We start from the raw sequence: 23,370 nt of genomic DNA, 5'->3' as shown, positions 1-23,370 counted from the left end.
TTTTACTGTAACAACAACAGTGCCCCTTTGGTTACAGAAGGTTCTGTGGTGCCACAATGTCCCGTTTGGTTCCAGGAGTTTCTGTGATGTTACAGTGTCCCTTTGGTTCCAGGAGGTTCTGTGGTGTCACAATGTCCCCTTTGGTTCCAGGAGGTTCCACACTGTCCTTGCTGGAACACACCTGGTTGGATGTTGCCCCGCCTACACAGCTGCTTCCAGCTCTGGGGTCCCAGCAAAGCAAGGAGATGTGTGATGGCTGCGGTTGCCTTGCTGTTGTGGGGTGATTGGGATATTCCCAAAGGTTATTAAGATGAGGGGAGGCTTCCTGACCCCACAACCCTGGATGAGATGCTACAGAGAGAAAGCCACACCAATGAAACAGGAACCAAAAGCCCTTTATTGAGGCGAACTGCCTCCTTATATAGAGTTGGGAACAGAACGGTGGGTGGTACCCTGATCCTCATTGGATAAGAAGAGGATCAGGATACACACCAATAACAGAACAAATAAGAGCTTAAGTGACCAATGAGAAATGAACTATAACAGCCAATCACAGAACACGGCAGGAAAAAGTGGCAGGAAAGAGAGCCCAGCAGGGGATGGTGGAAGAAGAACCTGAATAGGGAATGACTAAGAGAAAAAACAACTGGGGAAGCCATATTAAACTTGTGATGCAGTTTATATTAAACAATTGCTGTGACCATCTCCTGGTCCTCTTCTGGAGCAGGTGCAGCCAGCTGATCATCATTGCTGGAAACCCATCGTTTGTAGTAGTGATTCCACTGTTGATAACAGAGGTCTTCTGCCACAAACATGGAGCTGTTGGAGCGAGTCCAGAGGAGACCACCAAGATGATCAGAGGGATGGAGCAGCTCTGCCATGAGGGAAGGCTGAGAGAATTGGGATTGTTCAGCCTGGAGAAGAGAAGGCCTTGGGGTGACCTGATTTTGGCCTTCCAGGACCTGAAGAGCCAACCAGAAAGATGGAGAGAGACTATTTACAAGGGCCTGGAGTGAAAGGACAAGGGGGAATGGCTTCATACTGATAGAGGGAAGGGTTAGATATCAGGAAGAAACTCTTTATAGTGGTGGTGGCACAGGTTACTCAGAGAAGTTCTGGCTGCCCCATCACTGGAAGTTGTTCAAGGCAGGGTTGAATGCGAAACATGGTCCAGTGGAAAGTGTCCAAACTCAGTTGTCCTCAGGTGATGGGGGTCTGAGTGAAGCCCACATAATCCAGGAGTATATGCTCAGTGCCAGTGACACCCCAGAAGTCCCTGGGCCCAGATGGGATGCACCTGAGGGTACTGAGGGAGCTGGAGAAAGAGCTGGCCAAGCAACTTTCACTCATTGCCCAGCAGTCCTGGTGAACTGGAGAAGTCCCAACTGACTTGAAATCAACAATTGTGATGCCCATCCACAAGAAGGGTTGGAAGAAAGATCTGAGAAATTCCAGGCCTGTCAGGCTGACCTTGGTGCCACAGAAGTCGATGGAGCAGATCATCCTGAGTGCCCTAACACATCACAAACAGAACAAACAGCAGATCAGGCCTGGCCATTGTGGGTTTGGGAAAGGCAAGTCCTGCCTGACAAACCTGATCCCCTTCTGTGACAAAATGACCCACTCAGGAGATGAGGGAAAGGCTGTGGATGTGTCTCTGGAATTCAGTACAGCCTTTGGCACCACCTCACACAGCATCTCCTGCAGAAACTGGCTGCTCATGGCTGGGATGAGGGAACTGTTTGCTGGGTGAAAAACTGACTGATGGCCCAGAGAGTGGTGGGGAATGGAACTAAATCCAGGTGGGGCTGGTCACTAGTGGGGTTCCCCAGGGCTCAGTGTTGGGGCTGATCCTGTTTGACATTGTTATTGATGATCTGGACAAGGGGATAGAGTGCAAACTCAGTATATTCATGGACAACACCAAGTTGAGTGTAATTGAGGATCTGCTGGAGGGCAGGAAGGCTCTGCAGAGGGATCTGGGCAGTTTGGATCAATTAGGTAAAGTGTCTGGTCCTGCTTTTGGGTCACAACAACCCCATGGAATGCTGGGTGCAGAGTGCCCTGAGAGCTGCTCATCAGGAAGAGACTTGGGGGTGCTCTTGAGAGCAGCTGGGTATGAACCAGAGTGTGCCCAGGTGGACAAGAAGGCCAATGGCATCCTAGCCTGTATTGATATTAGTGAGGCTAGCAGGACCATGACACAGATTATCCATCTGCACTGGGCACTGGTGAGGCCACATCTCAAGTCCTGTGTCCAGTTCTGGGCCCCTCACTGCAAAAAGGTCATTGGGGGACTGGAGCACGTCCAGAGAAGGGAATGGAGTTGGGTGAGGGTTTGGAAAAACTGCCTGAGGAAGAACAGCTGAGGGAATTGGTGTTCTTGAGTCTGGAAAAAAGGAGGCTCAAGGAGGAGCTCATTGCAATCTAGAAAGACCCAAAAGGAGTTTTTGGTGTTGTGGGGCTTGGTCTGTTCTACCAAGGCTACAGTGCCAGAAAGAGATGAAATGGCCCTAAATTGTGTCAGGACAGGTTCAGATTAGATGTTTAAAAAGTTTTTTTTCCCCTGAGGCATTGAAATAAGTAGCCCAGGGAGGTGATGGAGTCTCTGGAAGTCTTCACATGGTGTCTGGACGTAGCACTCTGGGATTTGGATTAGGGTGGTGCTGACTTGACAGTTGGACTAGAAGTTCTTGAAGGTCTCTTCCAACCCTGATGGTTCTGTGATTCTGCGACCTGTCATCACTGTTTCCAGGTTTGTGCTCTAACCAGATCCTGGGGATGTTTTCTGAGTTGGATCTCTCAGTGGGACCCATTAGCAATACAAGAAACTTTACAGTTTGAATCTCACTTTGGTTTCTCAAGAGGTTCCTGCAACTCTCTTCAGGGTCTGAGGTTCAGGGACTGAGCACCAAACCCCCCAGAGGGCCATTAAATGCCCTGGGCTGTTGCTGTGCTGCTGAGCTGGGCCGGGCTCCTGGCACACAGGGAGCTCCTGGCAAGCGGGCAGCGCTGCAGAGAGACAGCTCTGCCCAGGAGCAGCTCCTGTGCACAGCCCAGCAGGGCTCAGGGCACTGCCAGGGCAGCTCAGGGACACCAGCAGGGCACAGACAGAGCTTAAAGGGGCTCAGCATTGGGAGGATGACTGAGAGCTCTTGGAGGAGAAATCTTTGCAGTGCTGGACACGGTGAGTCTGTGGGTGCAGGGCAATGCAGGGGCAGCTCCTGGAGGTATCTCCTAAAGCTGCCACAGCCCCAGCTGATGGGATGTGTGAGGTGGGGGCTGTTGGGGGACACTTTGGAATAGCTGTGGAGATGGGGGCTGCCCCCAGGGGTGCCCAGGGCTGTGGTGCAGAGCAGGGTCCTGCAGCCCAGGGTGCTGTGCTGGGGCAGGGACTCTGCTGCCTGCCAGGGTCAGCTCTCAGCCAGCCTGGGGAGCTGCTCACAGGGCTGGGGAGAAGGGCTGTGGGGAAGGACCAAACTATGTTAGGGACGGGAAGGTCCTTGTGCTGTCAGAAGTGAGCTGCAGGGGCGAGGGCTCCTTACAGCTCCAGATCAATACAGAAAATTTCCCAGGGACATTTTCAGGAAATATAGCATGAGGGGGGATACCTTATAGGTGACACTTCTTTTCTTTCAGTACCATCTTCTGGATTGTCTAGGTATGAACTGAGACAGGAATTCATCTCTGAGCCCAGCAGAATACTCTGAACTCTGTAAGCTGTTGCTTTTAGAGGTGCAGAAATCAGGGTCTATCACAAACCACCACACAGTGGCTCGCAGGCAGCATCAGTGTTGCTTTTCCAGCCTCCTCAGGGTTGCTCTGACACTGGCATCAGAGCCTGCCCAGCCAGATCTGCTCTGTGGGCAGTGCCCTGTGCTGGGAGGGCTTTGCAGGACAGAGCTGAGCACCCAGGGCTGGGATGGGCTCTGGGAGCACTGCCAGGGCCCAGCCCTGGACACAGGGAATCAGCTGCTGGCAGGGACAGCTCCAGGCAGCAGAGACCTGGGCAGGGAGTGGGGGGAAAGTGTCACTAAGGGATCCCTGGGACAGGGGGTATTCAGGCAGCTCTGGGGGCCCTTCCCTGCAGTTCTGCTGGGCACTGTGTGCTGGGCCATGAAAATGAGGATTTCTCCAGTGGGTAAGAACCTTCACCAGATGTGTCTTCTGAGTCATGAGTGCAGAGGTGGAACTTTTGCATTCAAGGTGGGTTCCATCTGATATCACTCGTGAATGTCAGAGCTGTAATAAAAAAATTTCATGTCCTGTTGCAGCACAGGAGCACTGACTCCTTGGCAGCATATTTGACAAATTGATTTTAGTTAAAAACAGACTGTTTATTTCAGAGACCTGTCCTTAATTAATCCCTGTGTTTTCCTTTTCTGAAGAGAACGTCTTCTAAGAAACAGCAAATGTCCAACAGCAGCTCCATCAGCCAGTTCCTCCTCCTGCCATTGGCAGACACGCGGCAGCTGCAGCTCCTGCACTTGTGGCTCTTCCTGGGCATCTCCCTGGCTGCCCTCCTGGGCAACGGCCTCATCATCAGCGCCGTAGCCTGCGACCACCACCTGCACACCCCCAGGCACTTCTTCCTGCTCAACCTGTCCCTCACAGACCTGGGCTCCATCTGCACCACTGTCCCCAAAGCCATGCACAACTCCCTCTGGGACACCACAACCATCTCCTACATGGGATGTGCTGCACAGGTCTTTTGCTTTTTGTTCTTCATCGTGACAGAGTTTTCCCTCCTCACCATCATGTGCTACGACTGCTACGTTGCCATCTGCAAACCCCTGCACTACGGGACCCTCCTGGGCAGCAGAGCTTGTGCCCACATGGCAGCAGCTGCCTGGGCCAGTGGCTTTCTCAATGCTCTGCTGCACACAGCCAATACATTTTCCCTGCCCCTGTGCCAGGGCAATGCCCTGGGCCAGTTCTTCTGTGAAATCCCCCAGATCCTCAAGCTCTCCTGCTCACACTCCTACCTCAGGGAATTTGGGCTCCTTCTGGTTAGTGCCTGTCTAGCATCTGCGTGTTTCATTTTCATAGTTTTCTCCTATGTGCAGATCTTCAGGGCTGTGCTGAGGATCCCCTCTGAGCAGGGACGGCACAAAGCCTTTTCCACGTGCCTCCCTCACCTGGCTGTGGTCTCCCTGTTTCTCAGCACTGCTGTGTTTTTCTACCTGAAGCCACTCTCCATCTCCTCCCCATCTCTGGATGTGGTGGTGGTAGTTCTATATTCTGTGGTTCCTCCAACACTGAACCCCCTCATCTACAGCCTGAGGAATCAGGAGCTCAAGGATGCCCTGAGCAAAATGATGACTGGATGCTTTTCAGGACCAAAAAATGGCCTGTTTTTTTCAGCTCAACACTCATTGTGTAATGCCTTGTAAGCTCAGCTTTCCTTACAAAGCTTTTGATAGTGGTGGTCGATGATTTCCTTCTTTTTTCTTCTGTTAATGATGTTAACCCTGAAATTTTTTCCTTGATATGTATCTAAGTCACTGTCTACCCCCTTATTTTGTCCTATAAATTGCGTAAATGAGGAATTATTCTCTGTGTTCACTTAAATAAAACAAAACTTCCTGCAGGGACTTATTTTCTAAACATCCTCCCTCTGTTACTTTGTCCATGTGTGCAGAGCTGGAGGGGAAAAAACCCTGGTACAGCAGCAGTGCCGGGGAGCTCTTGGGCTTTTAGACCTGCTCTTTTTCCACTTCCACCCTCTCCTTTATTGTCCTTGTCCAAGGCCTGAGTGTGCTGGAAGTTCAGCCACTGTCCTGCTGTGTGTCACTGCTGTGACCTCAGGCAAGGACAGATCATGGGCCCTTCAGAGACAGAGCTGGGCCCCATAACATCATTTCCATCATGAAAGGGGGATCCCCTCTGGGTAGTTCCTGAAGATTTTGGTCTTTTTCCAAAGTTGTTCTTGAGGAGAAGCCCAAGGAATAGACTCTCAAAAGTCTCGTTGATTTGCTTGTTTCTCCATCAGTGCAGTGAGATCAGGGTCCTGCTGTGGGACTTTAGGGACTGAGGTCTGGTTCAGGTGTTTTATCTTGGTGGCCAGTGGCCACACAGATAGTAAAGGGTCTTCATGTCATAAGCCTGAGGCTCTGAAGCTTTGATGGCTCTGATGGCAGGTGAGTCCTTTTCTTGAGGAAATCAAGAACTGCCAGGAGGGCACGGAGGATCTGCAGGGACAGCCCATCCCATACAGTCAGCAATGAATGGAGCCCTGGAGAAGAATCCTGTCCAGGGCGGAGTCCCCCAGAAAGAAAGTATTAAATCTCTCTGTGAACTGGCCAACCAGAGCTCTGCAGCCCCAGGGGACACAGCAGGAACAGGGAAAGGACTCTGGTGACTAACTTGTCTTAACCCTCAGTTGAAACAGTCAAAAATACAGACTTCATTCAGGGGGAAGAACAGAGACCATTTATGGTAAAACCTTTCAGTGTAATATAGGGTTAGTATAATTTAGAGGCTGGGTTATGCTAAACGGAGGATGGTTCCTGCTCACTAAGGGATTACCGGAGGATGGTTCCTGCTAACTAAGGGATTACCGTATGTCAACCATGGGGAGAGCAGGTACCTATTCATGAACACAAGTGAAAGAGGAACAATGGATGTTGCAAAACAGGTTTCAGTAGACAGCAAGGAACACACAGAAACTGCAGTTCTTGTCAAATGCAAAAAGACAGGAGATGGGCCGATGTCTGCAAACTGGATGAAGTCTTATGGTTCTGGGGAGCCTTCCTGGACTCTGGTGTTCTGCAGTTTGTATTCCAAGAGCTTGTTATTTTTTAGCTGTCCTCATTGGAACAGGAATGCACACAAAATGACAACAGCTTTCTGGCTGTCACAGCTTTGGGACGGACAGTGTACTTGGAGCAGGAAAAGTGCTTGACAGTCACAAGAGCTGGGGCTTCTGTTCTATCCTGGGGACACAGCATGGCAGGGAGGAGCTGCAGAACTCTCAGGATCTCCTGCAGAGGAGAGAAGGGCACACAGGTGCCTCCTGTTCCTCTTGCCAATCACATTCACCACCAGTGGGCCTGAGTCCTCTCTGAGCTCCAGCTGCAGCTGTGCCTTCCCCAGAGCACCCTGCCCCAAGCAGGGCTGTGGGGCCAGACACAGCTGGGCTGTGCTGGGAGAGGCCCTTGGTGCTGGAGAGAGCCCAGGGCAGGTGGGAGAGCTTGGAGGGAGCTGGGCTGGGCTGGAAAGGACCTGGAAGAGAAAACCATCTATGCATCTCCCATCGTGTGACTGTGCAGGTGCAGGACTCAGCCCATGGGTTGTGGTCCAGAGCCAGGACCTGTGGAAAGGATGGAAAACATGAAGTGCCAGATAGAGGAGGCTGCTCTGTGCCCTTGGTGGCAGGGACAGACCAGGAAGGTGGCCCAGGACACTTGTCACCCCCACTATCTCTTTCCGGTCATTTCCAGCCCTGGTTGCTCAGCCCAGGGTTATGGGGGGGTTTGGCTGTGCCCACCTCCCCCCTCCTGCTGGCTCAGGGGCTGTCCCTGAGCAATGGCCAGCCCTGCCCAGCCCCTCTCCTGGCCCAGAGCCTGGCAGAGCCTGAGCAGGGCTGTCTGTGAGGCCCCACAGGTGACACAGTCTCACCAGGGGCTGGGAGAGGTGTGGAATAGGACAGCCATGGGGTGACCAAGCCCTGGGACTACCGGGGGCATTCCATCAGAGGGGCCATTCCCCACCATGGATGCTCCTGCCCTGGGCTGGGGCTGCACAGGGGACTGTGGGACCAGCTGTGGGGCAGTGGGGCACAAAGGGGCCATGGAATCTCTGACAGGGGTTGACAGCAGGGCCAGGCACAGACAAGGAATTCCTGGGCGTGGTCTGTGCTGTGCATGTGGGACTGTGGGGAAGGCAAAGCTCCCCTGGAGTTGGTGGCTGCAGAGAAAGACAAGAGCAAAAAGAGCCTCAGTGGCTGTGCTGGAGACCAAGGCTGAAGGAGAGAAATGCAGGGCTGCTGTGGGATGGGGAGGGGGATTTAATTCCAGCAGACACTGCTGTGGGGCTGAGGGACTCCATGGTTTCTCTGCCTGAGTCTTTACTGGAGAAGTCTCTCAGGCCTCTGTGCTCAGGGAAAGCTTCAGGGAGGAGGAGAGCCGGTCTTGGCAGGAACCTCCTGCAATGGCAGAGGGACACATGGCAGTGTGTGCCCCTGCAGGGCACTGCCCTGGCCATGGCACAGGCTGGGAGCTGCCTGGCTGGGAGCAGCCCTGTAAGGCAGCTGTGGGTGGGCAGGAGCTGGGCAGGAGGCAGCCATGTGCCCTGGCAGCAAGGGAGGCCAGGAGCACCCTGGGCTGTGGGACCAGCACAGCAAGGACGTGGCTTATCCTGGTTGCTGTGGCTGAGGAAAGCTGCACAAAGGGCTCTGGAGTTCAGAAATTGTATCCTGTTTAAGTTTTTACTGTGAGCAATGAAGGGAAACATTCTATGTCTCTAAATGTGATCAGTTCCTGATTCCCTAAAGAGCACAAACCTGATGAGTTATGGTTCCACTCCAGTCACACTTGGATCTCGCTCCATACCCAGAGTATGAAGCTCCCTTGTCCAATAGAGTTCTTGGAAAGGATGGATGAAGGACACAGGACAGGCTGTGGGATCAGGTGCAGGGCATGGTCAGGGATTTGGGGTGGTTGTGACCTCAGGGCAGGACCCAGCACTTGGCCTTGTTGAACCTCATCCAGTTGGCCTGGGCCCATCGATCCAGCCTGTCCAGACCCCTCTGCAGAGCCTTCCTGCCCTCCAGCAGATCAGCAATCCCACTCACCGTGGTGTCATCGAACAAATGCTGCAGAACATGCCCAATAAAGTTCCTGTAACCCCAAAATATTTGGATTAGTGGAGATTTAGCTCTGCACAACAAAGTAATTCATTCACTTTCTCTTTTCCTCCCGCTCTGGATCAAGGGAACTTCTGACATCAGTGTGTGACTCACTTTGTGCAAAGAGCAAAATGGACAGTATTGGGGTAGGGAGCGCTTGGAGGGACTTTTAGATCTGTGCCTGACACATAACATGTTTTCCATTGGTCTAAAATTGCCTGCTGTGGAAAGTGGACGTCAGTAATATGAACTTAAAATACAGCAGAGGAATTTCCTCTATTTTTGAGCTGTGCCTTCCTTTGGTTTTGTTTGCTGACAATACATGAACATCCCTGTGTGTCTCCTGCAGCTCTTTCTCCAAGTACAGCAGGTGGGAGGTGGTGCCCAGGAGCTGAAACCTGCAGGTCCAGCCTTTAGTGGAGGAAGCTCAGATTGCACAAGGCTGCTTTGAGTGCCAGGGGTGTGATGAGGGAAATGGTGGGGTGGGGATTAGGGATAAAGTCTGATGGATTGTCAGACAAAAAGGGTCTTGATTTTCATATCTATTCACACTGAATTAGGAGATGCTCTGGGTCAATATCAATAGGGAATTGCTGATAATAATGTATAAACAGGCAAAAATAAACAGGCCACAAAAAAGACATATTTTTGCCTTTTTTTTTTTTAAGTATGAGATATTCACTTTGAATGCATTTCTGAGATCTCTGTAATTGACCACAGAAGATTTGAAAATGTAAAAGTAAATTATTCCCAGGGGTTTGTTTTGTTAAAATGCCATCAGTGAAAAGAGACCATGAAGGGAATGAGCAGACAAGGAGACCATCCCTGGTGCTTGGGAACAATATCAATTAGGGTTTGCTGCTCTCAGTGTATAAACAGGAAAAAGGAAATGGGACAAAAAGTTATATTTCTTCATTTTGTTGTTACTGTACTACACTGACTTTGAATACACTTCTGGTATCTGTCTAATGAAGCATAAAAGAATTGAAGACTTAATATTAAATTATTCCCCAAGGCTTGTCTTGTTAGAATGTTTTGAATGTTAATGAGCACTCTGGCACTGAATTCCTGAACTGAAGATTTGAAAACTGAACAAACCCCTAAAAAAGCAAAATTCATCATCAAACCTTCAAGTTCCTGAGAGTGTCAGCAAGCCCCACTGAGGCCATGACTGAAAAGAGACCCTGGAGGGAATGAGCCGACAAGGAGACCCTCCCTGGGGCTGGGGAAGGAGCAGCTCAGAGTCACTGGTTACAGGTGGAAAATGGACTGTGGAATGTGGCTGTGAAAGTGCCTGATGGACTTTGCCAAGCAGGACAGCCAAGCCCTGCCACCCATCTCTGGTTCCTCACAGGATGCTCCTGGAGCAGAGTGATGTGGGGTGTGGAATGGGGAGTGCAGGAGAGCAGTAGGACACCTCCACAGCTCTATGGAGTGGGTGAGGAGGTGACAAGCCCTGGGGCTGTAAGGAACTGGTGTCTTCTCCTAGGCTGTCAAGCCCCAGGAAACTGCCCTGTTGCAGAAAAGCACAGTGAAGAGCCAAAGTGTGTGAGAGCAGGAGAGGGCACAGCAGTGTCCCTTCCACAGCCAGGCCTCCAGGGACACACCTGAAGGAGCAGCAGAGCATGGTCTGGGCTTTGTCTTTGTTTCCTGGACACCCTGGGCAAGGGGCCCCAGGGCAATTGTCACAGATCACCCCCTGCAAACACCATTCCCAGCCCTGGCCTCTCACCCAACACAGACAGGTTGTTTGTCCCTCCATCAAGGACACCAAATGAGCAGCTCACAAGGCCATGCTGCAATTGTACGGAGGAGACTTCAGCATTCACAGTGTGTGTGGGGGGAGATGAACCCAAGAGAACACAAAGACCATCAGCTAATCCTGGAGGTGCTGGGAAGGGCTGTGGGACACACAGTGTCTCGAGGTCACTTGACTCTGGGCCCCACATCCCCTGGAAAACCCCCAGGATGCAGCACTGGGATGTGCTTCTGAGCACAGAGCTCCCCCTGTGTCCATTCCTCAGGCCGTGGGGCATCTCAGAGAGGGGCAGAGCAGCTGACACCCCACAGGGCTGAGGTGCCTCCAGCCCCCAGCAGTGGCAGTGAGAGCCCAGGGAGAGACTGTGACTCCTGCAATGATCTCCCCATGGGTGTAAAAGGGAAAGACTCTCTGATCACCCCTGGGTGCATGAGAATCCCACAATCCCAGTTCAGAGGTGGATGCTTTCCTGGACCTCGACATTTCTGTGAGTGACTCCAGGAACAAACTCCACTGGCCCAGTGAGATTCATCTCAGTGGTCCTGGACAGTTCATTGCAGGTGCTCCTGAACTGCTGCATCACCCTTGCCTGGGATTCTAGGCTGTGCTCTCTAAAGGGCCAGAGCAATCTGAGAGGTTCTGGGGTCCTTGGAAAAGGCAGATGCCAAGCCCATCTTTAAGAAGAGCAAAGTGAGAATGGGGAGAATTACAGGCTGCCCATCAAGCCGCTCTATCACTGCCCTTCCCAGATGGACAGGGGAGAGAGAATAAGGTGGAAAATGACTCATGGGTTGGGATAAGGCACTTCACTAAATCAAAAGGGAAGTTTGCACACAAACAAACAAAGAGGAAAATTACAAGGTTTGTTCTCTACTCCCCATCAGCAGTGATGTCTGGCCATGTCCCAGCAAGCCAGGCTTCAGCACACGGAGCAGCTGCTCAGCAGGCAAATATTAGAAACAGTGAATGCCCCCCTTCCTCCTCCTTTCCTCATCTTTTATATCTGAGCTGACATCCCATGATCTGGAATATCCCTTTGGTCACTCTGGCTCAGCTGGCCTGGCTGTGTTTCCTCCCAGGATCTTGCCCTTGTCTGGTGAAGAAATGGTGCAATGCTGGGGCTGTGCCAGCTCTGCTCAGCAGTAGCCAAAACATTGGTGTGTTCTCAGCACCTTTCCAGCTCCCAACACAAAGCACAGCACTGGGAGGGCTGCTGTGGGGAAATGAGCTCCACTTCAGCCAGACCCAAAATATTTCCAGTGTTCGGTGCTGTCCCTGGATGCCTTTAGTTCTGTGAGGCCCTGCAGTGTCCAGGTGGCATCCTGGTTCCCTGAGGTTCCACAGTGTGACAATGACCCCTTGATTCTATGAAGTTAAAAACTGTCTCAAAACCCCTTTTCTTCCATGAGGCCCCACCTGTCACAATGAATCCTTTGGTTCCGTGAGCTCTGCAGTGTCCCAGGATACCTTTGGTTCCTTCAGGCCCTGCAGTGTCCCAGTGGCCCCCTTTTTCCATGAGTTTCCACAGTGTCCCAGGGGCCCTCTTGTTCCATGAGGCCCTGAAAGGTCAAAATTGCCTCTTGGTTCCATAAGTTTCTGTAGTGTTACAATTGCACGATGATTCCATCAGATTCCAAAATATTCCAAGATTCCTTTGAGTCCATGAGACCCTGCGGTGTCATAATGGCCCCTTGATTCCATGAATTTCTGCAGTGTCCCAGGGTTCCTTGGAGTCCATGAGGCCCTGTAGTGTCACAATGATCCCTGGATTCCATGAGGCTCCACAGGGTCACAGTGGGCTTCTGTTTCCTTGAGGTCCTGCAGGGTCACAATGGATCTTTGATTCCATGAGGTTCCCAAGTGTCAGAATGGCCCCTTGGTTCCAAGGCTTTCCACAGTGTCCCAGGGTTCTTTTTACTACATAAGGACCTAAATGGTCTCAAAGGCCCCTTTATTCCATGAGTTTCTGCAGTCCCAGGGTCCCTTTGGTTCCTGAGAGAAGATTGCTGGGGGTGAAATGAGGAGTATCAAGTTATCCTCACAGAAGTTGCAATGGTACACAAATTATAGGTAAAGGTCCATCAGGAGTGTTTGCACAGTCAGTGTTTCAACACCCTCAGCATTACCTGAACTTGGTTTTACCTCACCAAAATCTTTCCTCTCTGTTGGCCAAGCCCCACTTCCCTCCCCCAAATATCCCATCCCTTTTGTCCCAGTTCCTTCTGACCTCCTCAAATCCTTCAGCTGGATGGGCTCAGCTTCGTGACACCCTGCATGACCCCTGAGCATCTGCCTGCCCAGCTTGGCCAGTCAGTTCTGGGAACACACCTGACAGCCCAGCCCCCAAGGGGACAGGATGTTCTGCTGTGCTGGAGAGGACCCTCCTCAGCCTGGCCAGCAGTGCTGCAGGGGGGGATTCCCTGCCCCTCCCCAGCTGGTCCTTCCTGCCCAGCAGCTCCTGTTCCAGAAGGACTCACAGACACTCTGGGGGACTTTTCATACTTGGGTCCTTGAGCTGCCCTGGGACATCTCTGGGGCAGTGGCCAACTCTGTGACTGCTCTGGGAAGTCATGGCCTGAAGCCAGGAGTGTGGGTTTTAGGAGATAGTTGAAACTTCTGCAGACAAGAAATCCTGGTGATTGTTGAAGACTTCCTTGCCTGTCATTATGATGTGCTGTTTATTTTTAATTTCAAGATTTTGTTCGTAATTTTCTTTTTACTGACAAGACCACACACTTGTTCTATTAATCTGATTCACTCACTGTTTATCTGAAAATATTTGTGCAGCTATTTATCAGAGTACATTTCCTACCAGTGTTTTGAATGCAGAAACATTGCTCAGAGGAGCTACTGAACTTCTTTGGGATGGTTTCATATCCCTAATTTTGCCTCTTCTGTTCTTCCTCTCCCAATTTGCCTTCCAAGATCTCTCCAAGCTGTGTGTGCCTGGGAATGTTTTCACAGTCCTGAGCTCTGGGCCATGTCAAAGGGGACAAATGCACCTTCTGGAGAACACTGTCACTCCTGCTCACAGAGCCTCTCTGACTGCACAGGGGAGATTCCCCCAGGCTGTTTCCTGGTGTGGGAAGAAAGGGACATAAAGGCAGAGGAGAGGGATGGAGGAGACATGGACATTTGCAATGGGCATGCTCAAGGATGGTGAGATTAATGTCCCTGGGACAGGGAGGTTGTTCCTGCAGTCACATCCAGAAATGTCAGGGCTCTGACAGGTGACCACACCAGAGCTGAGCTCATGCCCTGCTCACACCCCCAGGGCTGCTCAGAGACACGAGTCCTTCCCTTGCACACACACAGACAGTTCCTGGCAGCAGGTGCAGTGTCTCCCTGGGCTCCTGCTGCCACTGCCCGGGGCTGGAGGCACCTCAGCCCTTCAGAGCCCCCACCCTGCACACTCACACACTTCAGCTCAACCCTGGGGTTTCCCTCTCCCTGGCATGGCCCAGTCCTGCCCCTTCCTGGTCCCCCCATCTCCCTGTCCCTACTCCATCCCAGAAGAGGAGCACAGCCATGTCTGGCCCTGCAGAAAGAAATGGAGGCAATGGAGAGCAGAGACAGGGACTGTGTCTGGAAAGCTCAGGATATCATCAGCCAAGGCAGCTCCTACAGCCCCAGGGCCAGTCCCACTCCCCACGACAGCAGGAAAGAATTGGCCCTGGGTCTCCTCTGGCAGGGGCCATGGGGGGACTCTGTTGGGCTGTGCTGGTCAGGCTGGGAGGCAGAGCCACTGACCCCCTGCCACACAAGCTCTTGTGTGGCCATGGAGGGTGCTCAGAGGGGCCCTGCCTTGTTCCAGTGCTGGGAGATGGGTTTGGGGGCTGTGCTGGATCTGTCCTATGAGTGTCCAAGAAGAATAAAATGAATCACTTAGAAGACTCCTTTCCCTATACCTGCTGTGTCCCATGAGTTTGCAGAGCTGTTGTTTTCAGTTCACACTCAGATCTAGAATATTATCTCTGGGTGACTACACGTTGAACATGCCTGGGCTCACTGGGCTCTATTCACTGCTGACTGCCTGGCACCTGCTGGCACATCCCCTGTGTTTTCATGGCAGTTCCCAAGTCTCTTAATAAAACATTCACCTGCCATCAGCCCTGTCACAAGCTGTAGAGCCCCAGAAATGTTAATCAGAAACCATTCACCATCTTCATGGTCTCTGGCCACCAACAGACAAAACCTGAACCAGACCTGAAGCCTTCGAAGGCCACAGTGGGACCCTGATCTCATCCCACTGAGCCCCTGGAGAACAAGCCAAACAAGGAAAGTCTTTAGAGTCTATTCCTTGAGCATGTTCCCGAGACTGATTTGCAAAAAGCCCAAAGCCTTCCTGCCCTGCCCTCAGGAGATGCCCTTTCCTGATGGAGCTGCTGTTGTGCAGCCCAGCTGTGTCCCAGCTGTCCCCATCGCCTGTCCCTGCCTGTGATCCCAGGATGGACACGCAGCAGGATGTGACCAACTTGTCAGAGTACTCAGGCCTTACAGCAATAGCAATAGTGTGGAAGTAGAAACAGCAGCACTGAAAAGACCAAGCACTGCTGCTCACTGGCAGTGCTGCTGTGCTGGGACGCTTTTCCCCCTCCCCTCTACTGACATGCACTGTCCTGCAGTGACCTTTAAGAACCTCTGTGAATAAGAATCAAAATAGTTACAACAGAGTCATTTCTTTTGTTTAATTATTTAGACAGTCTCTGGGTCAAAATCAGTAGGGAGAAAAAAGATTAGAAGGAGATTTATTATCAAATTTCAGTGTGCACAATATTGTGACAAGATGAACCAAATGACCTCCGCCAAAATCTGAGAAGGAAGGATGGGCCTGTCAGGAGTTCCATTCTAAAGGCTATGCAGAAGAGAACTGGAAGTTTGAAGCTTCTCGAGACCATCCAGTAATCAAATTCTGTACAGCACCCTTGAGTTCCTTGTTCCTCAGGCTGTAGATAAGGGGGTTCAGTGTTGGAGGAACCACTGAGTACAGAACTGCCACCACCAGATCCAGGGATGGGGAGGAGATGGAGGGAGGTTTCAGGTAGGCAAACACAGCAGTGCTGATAAAGAGTGAGACCACGGCCAGGTGAGGGAGGCACATGGAAAAGGCTTTGTGCCGTCCCTGCTCAGAGGGGATCCTCAGCACAGCCCTGAAGATCTGCACATAGGAGAAAACTATGAAAATGAAACAACCAAAACCTGAACAGGCACTAACCACAATAAGCCCAAATTCCCTGACGTAGGAGTGTGAGCAGGAGAGCTTGAGGATCTGAGGGATTTCACAGAAGAACTGGCCCAGGGCATTGCCCTGGCACAGGGGCAGGGAAAATGTATTGACTGTGAGCAGCAGAGCATTGAGAAAGCCACTGGCCCAGGCAGCTGCTGCCATGTGGGCACAAGCTCTGCTGCCCAGGAGGGTCCCGTAGTGCAGGGGTTTGCAGATGGCAACGTAGCGGTCGTAGCACATGATGGTGAGGACATAAAGCTCTGCTGAAATGAAAAATGCAAACAGAAAGACCTGTGCAGCACATCCTGCATAGGAGATGGTTGTGGTGTCCCAGAGGGAGTTGTGCATGGCTTTGGGGACAGTGGTGAGGATGGAGCCCAGGTCTGTGAGGGACAGGTTGAGCAGGAAGAAGTGCATGGGGGTGTGCAGGTGGTGGTCGCAGGCTACGGCGCTGATGATGAGGCCGTTGCCCAGGAGGGCAGCCAGGGAGATGCCCAGGAAGAGCCACAAGTGCAGGAGCTGCAGCTGCCGCGTGTCTGCCAATGGCAGGAGGAGGAACTGGCTGATGGAGCTGCTGTTGGTCATCTGCTGCCTCTGGGTGCGAGGACCTGTTCATGGAGAAAAAGACAGAGACAAGTGAGGACAGGCTGCTTTGAGCTAAACTGATGCCATTTCCCACAGACTGTCTCACTTTGACTCATCCACCCTTGTTACCTCTCTTGGAAAATCCTTCAGCAACTCCCTAACTTGAGCTTACTTTGTGCTTTCCGGGAGTGCCATGAGCAGCCAGGCCTGTGTGTGTGGGCCCTGGAGGAGCCATCCCTGCACCTCTGCTGTGGGTTTGCGGTCACATGGCAGAGGGACTAGGCTGGATATTCAGAATTTGTCACATGGAATCACTCCTAATGCAGAAAGGTTCGTTACCATCTCCACTCCCAGGTCTAAAGCAGGTGGGTGGCACAAAGTGGATTTAGGGAAATTTTTCCTACCCATTTTCCATGCCTTGTTCTCTGAGGTCAGAAATCCACAGCATTTCTACTGCACTTGGAGTGAGACCCTGAGAGGTGTGGGAGGCAAAGGGATTCCTGTGGCTTAGGAGAAGGTGAGTGGCTGGACAGGCTTGTTCCCAACTGCTCTGTGTTTGACCTTCAAGGATCAGAGGTCAATCACCCTCACACGTTACACTGACAAGCAACCAGACTCTTCTGAGAGAAGAGGGATCCCTAAATGTCTCAGCCTTTCTTAAGGTCAATGAGGAAGACTCAATTCTGCCAAAGACATACGAAGTTCATTTGACAAACCCAGCAGCATTTCCTCAGTTGTAACATCTTTGTATATCGCCATGGGGCATTCAGGTAACACCAGTGTGCTGCAGAACATTAGGACATTACAAGGAGATACCTGAGTGCCCTGAGGATGGTATGTCATTAAAGGATAGTCACCTCATTCCCCTGTCACGCAGACTGGTTGGCTCACAGCTCACTAGTTAGAGGAAAGCTTGGACATTCCATTCCTAAGGACACACCTGCGTGGCTGGATTCACAAGGGCAGTGCCAGACTCAGGAGCTGCAAATCCCAGAGTCTCACTGAGAGAACAAGGCAACAAGAACAAGAGTAGTGGAGAGACAAGGGAAAATTATTGTGGTGCTCTGTGTGAGAAGCCAGGGCAGAGACAGCAGGCCCTGAGGACAGTGTTACCCTGACCCAGCTGTGCCACCTGCCAGACACCAACAGTGCCCTCCTTCCCACAGCATTTCTCTTTTTAGCTCCCCTTCATGCTTTCATCATGTCCCTGCGGCCTGGACATTTCCTCCTGAGAGGTGCCTTTTCCCTGTCAGCACTCCCAGTCCCATCCCAACCTCTGTGCACTCACCCTGGCCCTACAGGAACCTGCCTGTCTGCAGGGCACTGCCTGGGGCATGTTCTGTCTGCAGGTGGGAAAGGGCTGGTCAGACCATTCCTGATGGGCCCAGAAAAGGTGATCATTGTGCTGTCCATAGCTGAGGCACTTCAGAGGGCTCCCAGAAAACTGACTGACTCAAAGTTACACATCAGCAGTCTCAGTTCATGTTCAAACATTGTGTTGAGGTTACTTGTGTATCTCTTCCAAGTCAGAAGATTGTCTGATTCTGTGATTGCAACTCCTATTGTTCTTCTTTCATTGCTGAACCATCTCACCCTTCTCCAAGTAAGAAAATTGAAAACATACTCAAGAAATTTTCCTATCATTACCATAATCCCTGACTTACCATCTTCTTGGGAAGCATCATCCATACCCATCCCCAAACAGACCTGGAGCTGTGAGCATCCCTGACCCACACAGCTCCCTCTCAGCAACAGGACCCTGCCCTGCTCAGGGTTGCTCCTTCCCCACAGCCCTTCTCCCCAGCCTTGTGAGCAGCTCCCCAGGCTGGCTGAGAGCTGACCCTGGCAGGCAGCAGAGTCCCTGCCCCAGCACAGCACCCTGGGCTGCAGGACCCTGCTCTGCCCCACAGCCCTGGGCACCCCTGGCTGCAGCCCCCGGCTCCACAGCTATTCCAAAGTGCCCCCCAACAGCCCCCTCCTCACTCATCCCATCAGCTGGGGCTGGGCCAGCTTTAGGAGATGCCTCCAGGAGCTGCCTCTGCATTGCCCTGCACCCACAGACTCACCGTGTCCAGCACTGCAAAGATTTCTCCTCCATGAGCTCTGAGTCATCCTCCCAATGCTGAGCCCCTTTAAGCTCTGTCTGTGCCCTGCTGGTGTCCCTGAGCTGCCCTGGCAGTGCCCTGAGCCCTGCTGGGCTGTGCACAGGAGCTGCTCCTGGGCAGAGCTGTCTCTCTGCAGCGCTGCCCGCTTGCCAGGAGCTCCCTGTGTGCCAGGAGCCCGGCCCAGCTCAGCAGCACAGCAACAGCCCAGGGCATTTAATGGCCCTCTGGGGAGTTTGTGTTGTTTACATCAGACTCAGTCCCTCAGAGTAAGTTCAAACAACTTCTCAAGAAGTATCAGTGAGATTGAAACACTGAAGTTTCTTGTGGTGCTAATGGGTCCCACTGAGGGACCCGACTGAGAAAGTGTCCCCAGATTCCAGTCAGATCATAAAACTGCAGACAGTGATGGCAAGTAGGGACAAGCAAGTCAAAGATGTCTCTGATGCTGAGTTAAACTGGCTGTGTTTCAGAATTCAAAGGTCCAAGCCCTGAGCCCCATACCCTGGGAAGAGGGATCCTGTCCCTCCCTCATTCCCCAGGGCTCTTCCTGGGGCACTGACATGTTGGATGTGCAATGCCAAGGGCAGGAGCATGGGGTAGCACCTCCCAGGCTGCTGAGCAGGGACAAGGAGGCAATGAGGCCCCAGGGCTGCAAGGCTCACTTGTCTCCTCATGCCATCAGGGGCACACACAGCAGCCATGGCCAAAGGCCCGCACAAGTTGGCTCTCTTGGGGCCTTTCAGCTTCTGCACATCCCTGTCTCTTCTCCAGCCCAGGCTGTCCTACGGTGTCCATGCCCTGCCCCTTTCCCTGCAGGCTGTCGGCATTCCCCGGCTGCCCCACCTCGCTGGCCCCTTCCTGCAGTGACATCTCTCCCTCCTCCCTGGCTCTGCCTTGGCACACAAAGCCTTGGGCTGACCCAGGCTCTTTCTTGGTGAGGTTTTGTATCGGAGCAGTTGTCTTGGAGGGAAATTCCTTTCTGCACAAGTCCAGTCTGGACCTCCCCCAGCTGCCCTTGGTGACATTATTTCTTTCTCATTCTATTTCTGACCACAAAAGTAAAGGCTCCACTATCTCTGACACCACCACTGTGACACTGCAGGACCTCATGGAATCACGAGGTCACTGTGGAATCTCATGAATTTAAGGGACCTTTGTCACAGTGCAGGGCCTTGTGGAGCACAAGGGACCAGTGTGACACTGTGGAAACTCATGGAATGAATGGCCCTGTGTGACACTGCACAGTCTTACTGATCCAAAGAGATCATTGTCAGTCTGTAGAACCTCATGAAATGAAGGGATCATCACGACCCTTCAGGGCCTCAGAGAACCAAAGGAATCCTGGGACACTCTGGAAGCTCACAGGATAAAAGGAACCTTGGGACTGTGTGGAACCTCACGGGGTGATGGTGGAAATAGAAGACTTAGACAGAGTTTACTGGAGAAGCTGCCTCATTGAGCTGTGAGGGGCAGAAAGGACCTCTTGCTTTCTAAACTCCTTCTCAGAGAGGAGACTGGTGTGACTGGATCCAATCTTAGCCTCAGATTTACTCTGCAGTGTAAATTATAGAGGTGTGATTGAATCACGTTTCCCACAGTTTTAACAATGGCAAATCAGATATACTTATGTAAAATGAATTATTTATTATGACAAATGAGCAGACAAAAGAACAGACAAGTGACAAGATGAAAGATCTTAATCATTTAGAATCATAGAATTGTTAAGATTGGAAAGACCTCTAAGATGATGGAGTCCAATCATTAACCTGACACTGACATCTTCCCCACTGAACCGTGTCCCCAAGTGTCACAGTTCCATGTTTTTTGAACACTTCCAGAGATGGTGACTGTAGGACACCAGGTTTGAGCTATGAGCTCATCCAAGGGGTTTTAGTTTAAAAAATATACAAGGCACCAAAAATATTCTCCCATCAGTTATTTTAAAAGGTCCTTTAGCTCTTTTAATATCTTGAGAGGGACCACATGGGAGAAAATCTACACCTTTTCTCAGGAGGTCAAATAACACACTTTTACTGGCAAATTTTAGAAAATGAGGGAGCTTGGCAAAAGTTTAAAGGGCAGCATTCAACCAGAACAGAGCATCCCACAGAGCACTGACTGAGCCCATGCTGAGCCATACAAGTCAGCAAAATCCAACCCATACGGTTTTATGTTACCCTAAGAATGAAGAAGGGAGATTTAAGAGAAGGTGATGTAAAGAAAGAGAGAGAGAAAAAGACAGAATTAGAGCTACCACCCACAGTCCCATGCAAGTCCAGCTTCCACCTGTCCAGGTGGGAGGGTCTGACCATGCAATGGCCACAGGGTGTTCATTTTATTTGTTCTACTCCCTGTGGCCACCCCAACCCACATCCCCTAGGGGGGACTTCTGGCCCAGTGGCCACTGTGGGGCTCTGGGGAGGGTGAGGGGCAGTGCTCCTGGTGTGCCATAGCCAGTGTGGGGCTGGATTAGGAGTTCCAGAGGGTGTGGTGTGGGGCAGTGCTTTGGGGCAGTGCTCTGGGCAGTGCTACGGGGCAGTGCTATGGGGCAGGGCTATGGGACACTGCTATGGGGCAGTGCTGTGGGGCAGTGCTGTGGGGCAGTGTTACTTGGCAGTGCTGTGGGGCAGGGCTATGGGGCAGTGCTGTGGGGCAGTGCTGTGGGGCAGTGTTATTTGGCAGTGCTGTGGGGCAGTGCTATAGGGCAGTGCTCTGGGTCAGTGCTATGGGCCAGTGCTATAAGGCAGAGCTATAGGGCAGGGCTATAGGGCAGTGCTATGGGGCAGGGCTATGGGGCAGGGCTATGGGGCAGTGCTATAGGGCAGTGCTATGGGGCAGGACTATGGTGCAGTGCTTTGGGGCAGTGCTGTGGGGCAGTGCTATAGGGCAGAGCTATGGGGCAGTGCTATAGGGCAGTGCTATGGGGCAGTGCTATGGGGCAGGGCTATGGGGCAGTGCTATAGGGCAGTGCTATGGGGCAGTGCTGTGGGGCAGTGTTATTTGGCAGTGCTATAGGGCAGAGCTATGGGGCAGTGATATGGGGCAGTACTATGGGGCACAGCTATGGGGCAGTACTATGGGGCACAGCTATGGGGCAGTGCTATGGGGCAGTACTCCCAGACTGTTTTTCCCTGACAGCTGCTCCAGGGCTGCCCAAGGAAGTTCCAAGGGGCTGGGTATGGAACAGGGCACTACCTCAGTTTTGGGAAATTGGACTTTTCCCTTTAACCCCGCAAACAGACTTGAGTTGGTCCAAGCCAATAATAAATATAATAGTACATAATTAATATAATGATGAATTGTATTGATTCCATGAGGCTCCATAGTTTCACAATTCTTTTATGATTACTTCTGGATTCAAAGTGTCTCAGGATTCCTTTGAATCCATGAGGGCTTGGAGTGTCACAATGGCCCTTTAGATTCCATGAGATTCCACAGTGTCACAATAGACCATTTATATTCCAGAGTGTCACAATGGTCCCTTTGGCTCCATAAGGCCCTGAAGTGTCACAAAGGCTGTTTGATTCCATGGGTCACTGCAGTGTCCAAGGGTTCCTTTGGCTCCATAAGGCCCTGTAGTTTCACAATGATCCCTTGAGTCCATGAGGTTCTGCAGTGTCACAAAGGCATCTGTGATTCCATGGGGCTCCACAGTGTCCCTAAGGCCTTTTGGTTCCATGACATTCCACAATGTCACAATTGCCTGATGATTCCATGAGGTGCCATATTTCCAATGATTCCTTTGGTTCCATGATGCCCTGGAGTGTCATAGTGCATTCCATGAAGTTTTGCAGACTCCTATGGTCCCTTTGGTTCCTGAGGGAAGATTACTGAGGGTGAAATTAGGGGATTCCAGTTCTATTCACATCCCAAAAGAAGTTGTAGTGATACAGAAATTCCAGGGTAAAATGCAGCTGCTGCTCCCTGGATGGGACGTGGGGGCAGCTCCATGAGGATTCCTCACACAAGAGTCAACACCTGCCCAGGGGATGGAATGGAGGGTGGGGGGACTGGAGACTCCTCAGGGGGCTCTGTGGGAATCCCTGCAGGGAGGGGAACTCGAGGGGACTTTGCAGCTGATAAACTGCACAGCCCCTGCCAGCCCAGGGGCAGAGGAGGAGATGTCCTGCTGCTGAGCCAACAGCTGTGGGGAGATCTCTGTCCTCAGGTGAACTTGGTTCATTAAAGCCTAATTGTAATATTAACACACACCTCCAACCCCGAGTTATGCCCCTCCAAGGTACAACCACCAACCACTGGGCATTTTTTTGCCTCTGTCCTTAACAGCAAAGTGAGACAATTTCATGCAAACCATAAACAAAGGTATTAGTGTCTAAAATCACTCATGCTCCACCTAAACATAAAGAAATAGTATAAAAGTAACTCGAGAATGGAAGAAAAGAAAGGGAAGAGTTAATCATAACTGCAGGGCTGGACCTGTCTCTGCCCCACAGGGGCCTCTTGGGTAGGAACTGTGCTCTGCATACACTGAATACTTTAATTGGGATTAGAGCTGGTCTGGGTATTGCTCTAAATACATATTTACACTCATATTCTGTCACTGACAACCTTTGAACCTTAACCTGTCACAATTTTACATTCATAAAGAGTGTTATTCTGGGAAATGTCTCTGTGAGTCCTTCCTAGGCGCTGCAGCTCCTGCAGCAGGAACACACTGGAATAAAGTGGGAAGACACACTGAGGGGTCTCCCTTGTGCTGTTGCCTCAGCCCCCTGGAAAGGGCAGTCGAATACCCCTCAAATCCCACAGGACTGTTGGGTGAAGGGTCCCCAGAATGGGACACTGACAGACTGGTGAGGCACGAGGGTCACGGATTTCCTGGGAC

The 23,370-nt window shown here is 51.6% G+C and overlaps 3 protein-coding genes across 3 annotated transcripts in view; 2 read left to right on the top strand and 1 right to left on the bottom strand.

The window, feature by feature from the left end:
* Positions 1 to 23,370, top strand: part of LOC139673810 (zinc finger protein 850-like) — a 1,066,517-nt gene that overhangs the window by 541,293 nt on the left and 501,854 nt on the right. The window lies entirely within an intron of this gene.
* Positions 4,413 to 5,393, top strand: LOC139674293 (olfactory receptor 14A16-like). Its single transcript, XM_071560481.1, has one exon. It carries the CDS (start codon positions 4,413 to 4,415, stop codon positions 5,391 to 5,393), a length of 981 nt encoding a protein of 326 aa, XP_071416582.1.
* Positions 15,463 to 16,470, bottom strand: LOC139674292 (olfactory receptor 14A16-like). Its single transcript, XM_071560480.1, has one exon. The coding sequence runs from the start codon at positions 16,417 to 16,419 to the stop codon at positions 15,463 to 15,465; it is 957 nt and encodes a 318-aa protein (XP_071416581.1). The 5' UTR covers positions 16,420 to 16,470.

This window comes from Pithys albifrons, chromosome 7, assembly GCF_047495875.1.
Source record: "Pithys albifrons albifrons isolate INPA30051 chromosome 7, PitAlb_v1, whole genome shotgun sequence".
In the NCBI taxonomy this organism is placed as follows: Eukaryota; Metazoa; Chordata; class Aves; order Passeriformes; family Thamnophilidae; genus Pithys; species Pithys albifrons.
The sequence above is the reverse complement of the archived record's forward strand: the minus strand, read 5'-3'. Positions and strand labels throughout refer to the sequence as shown.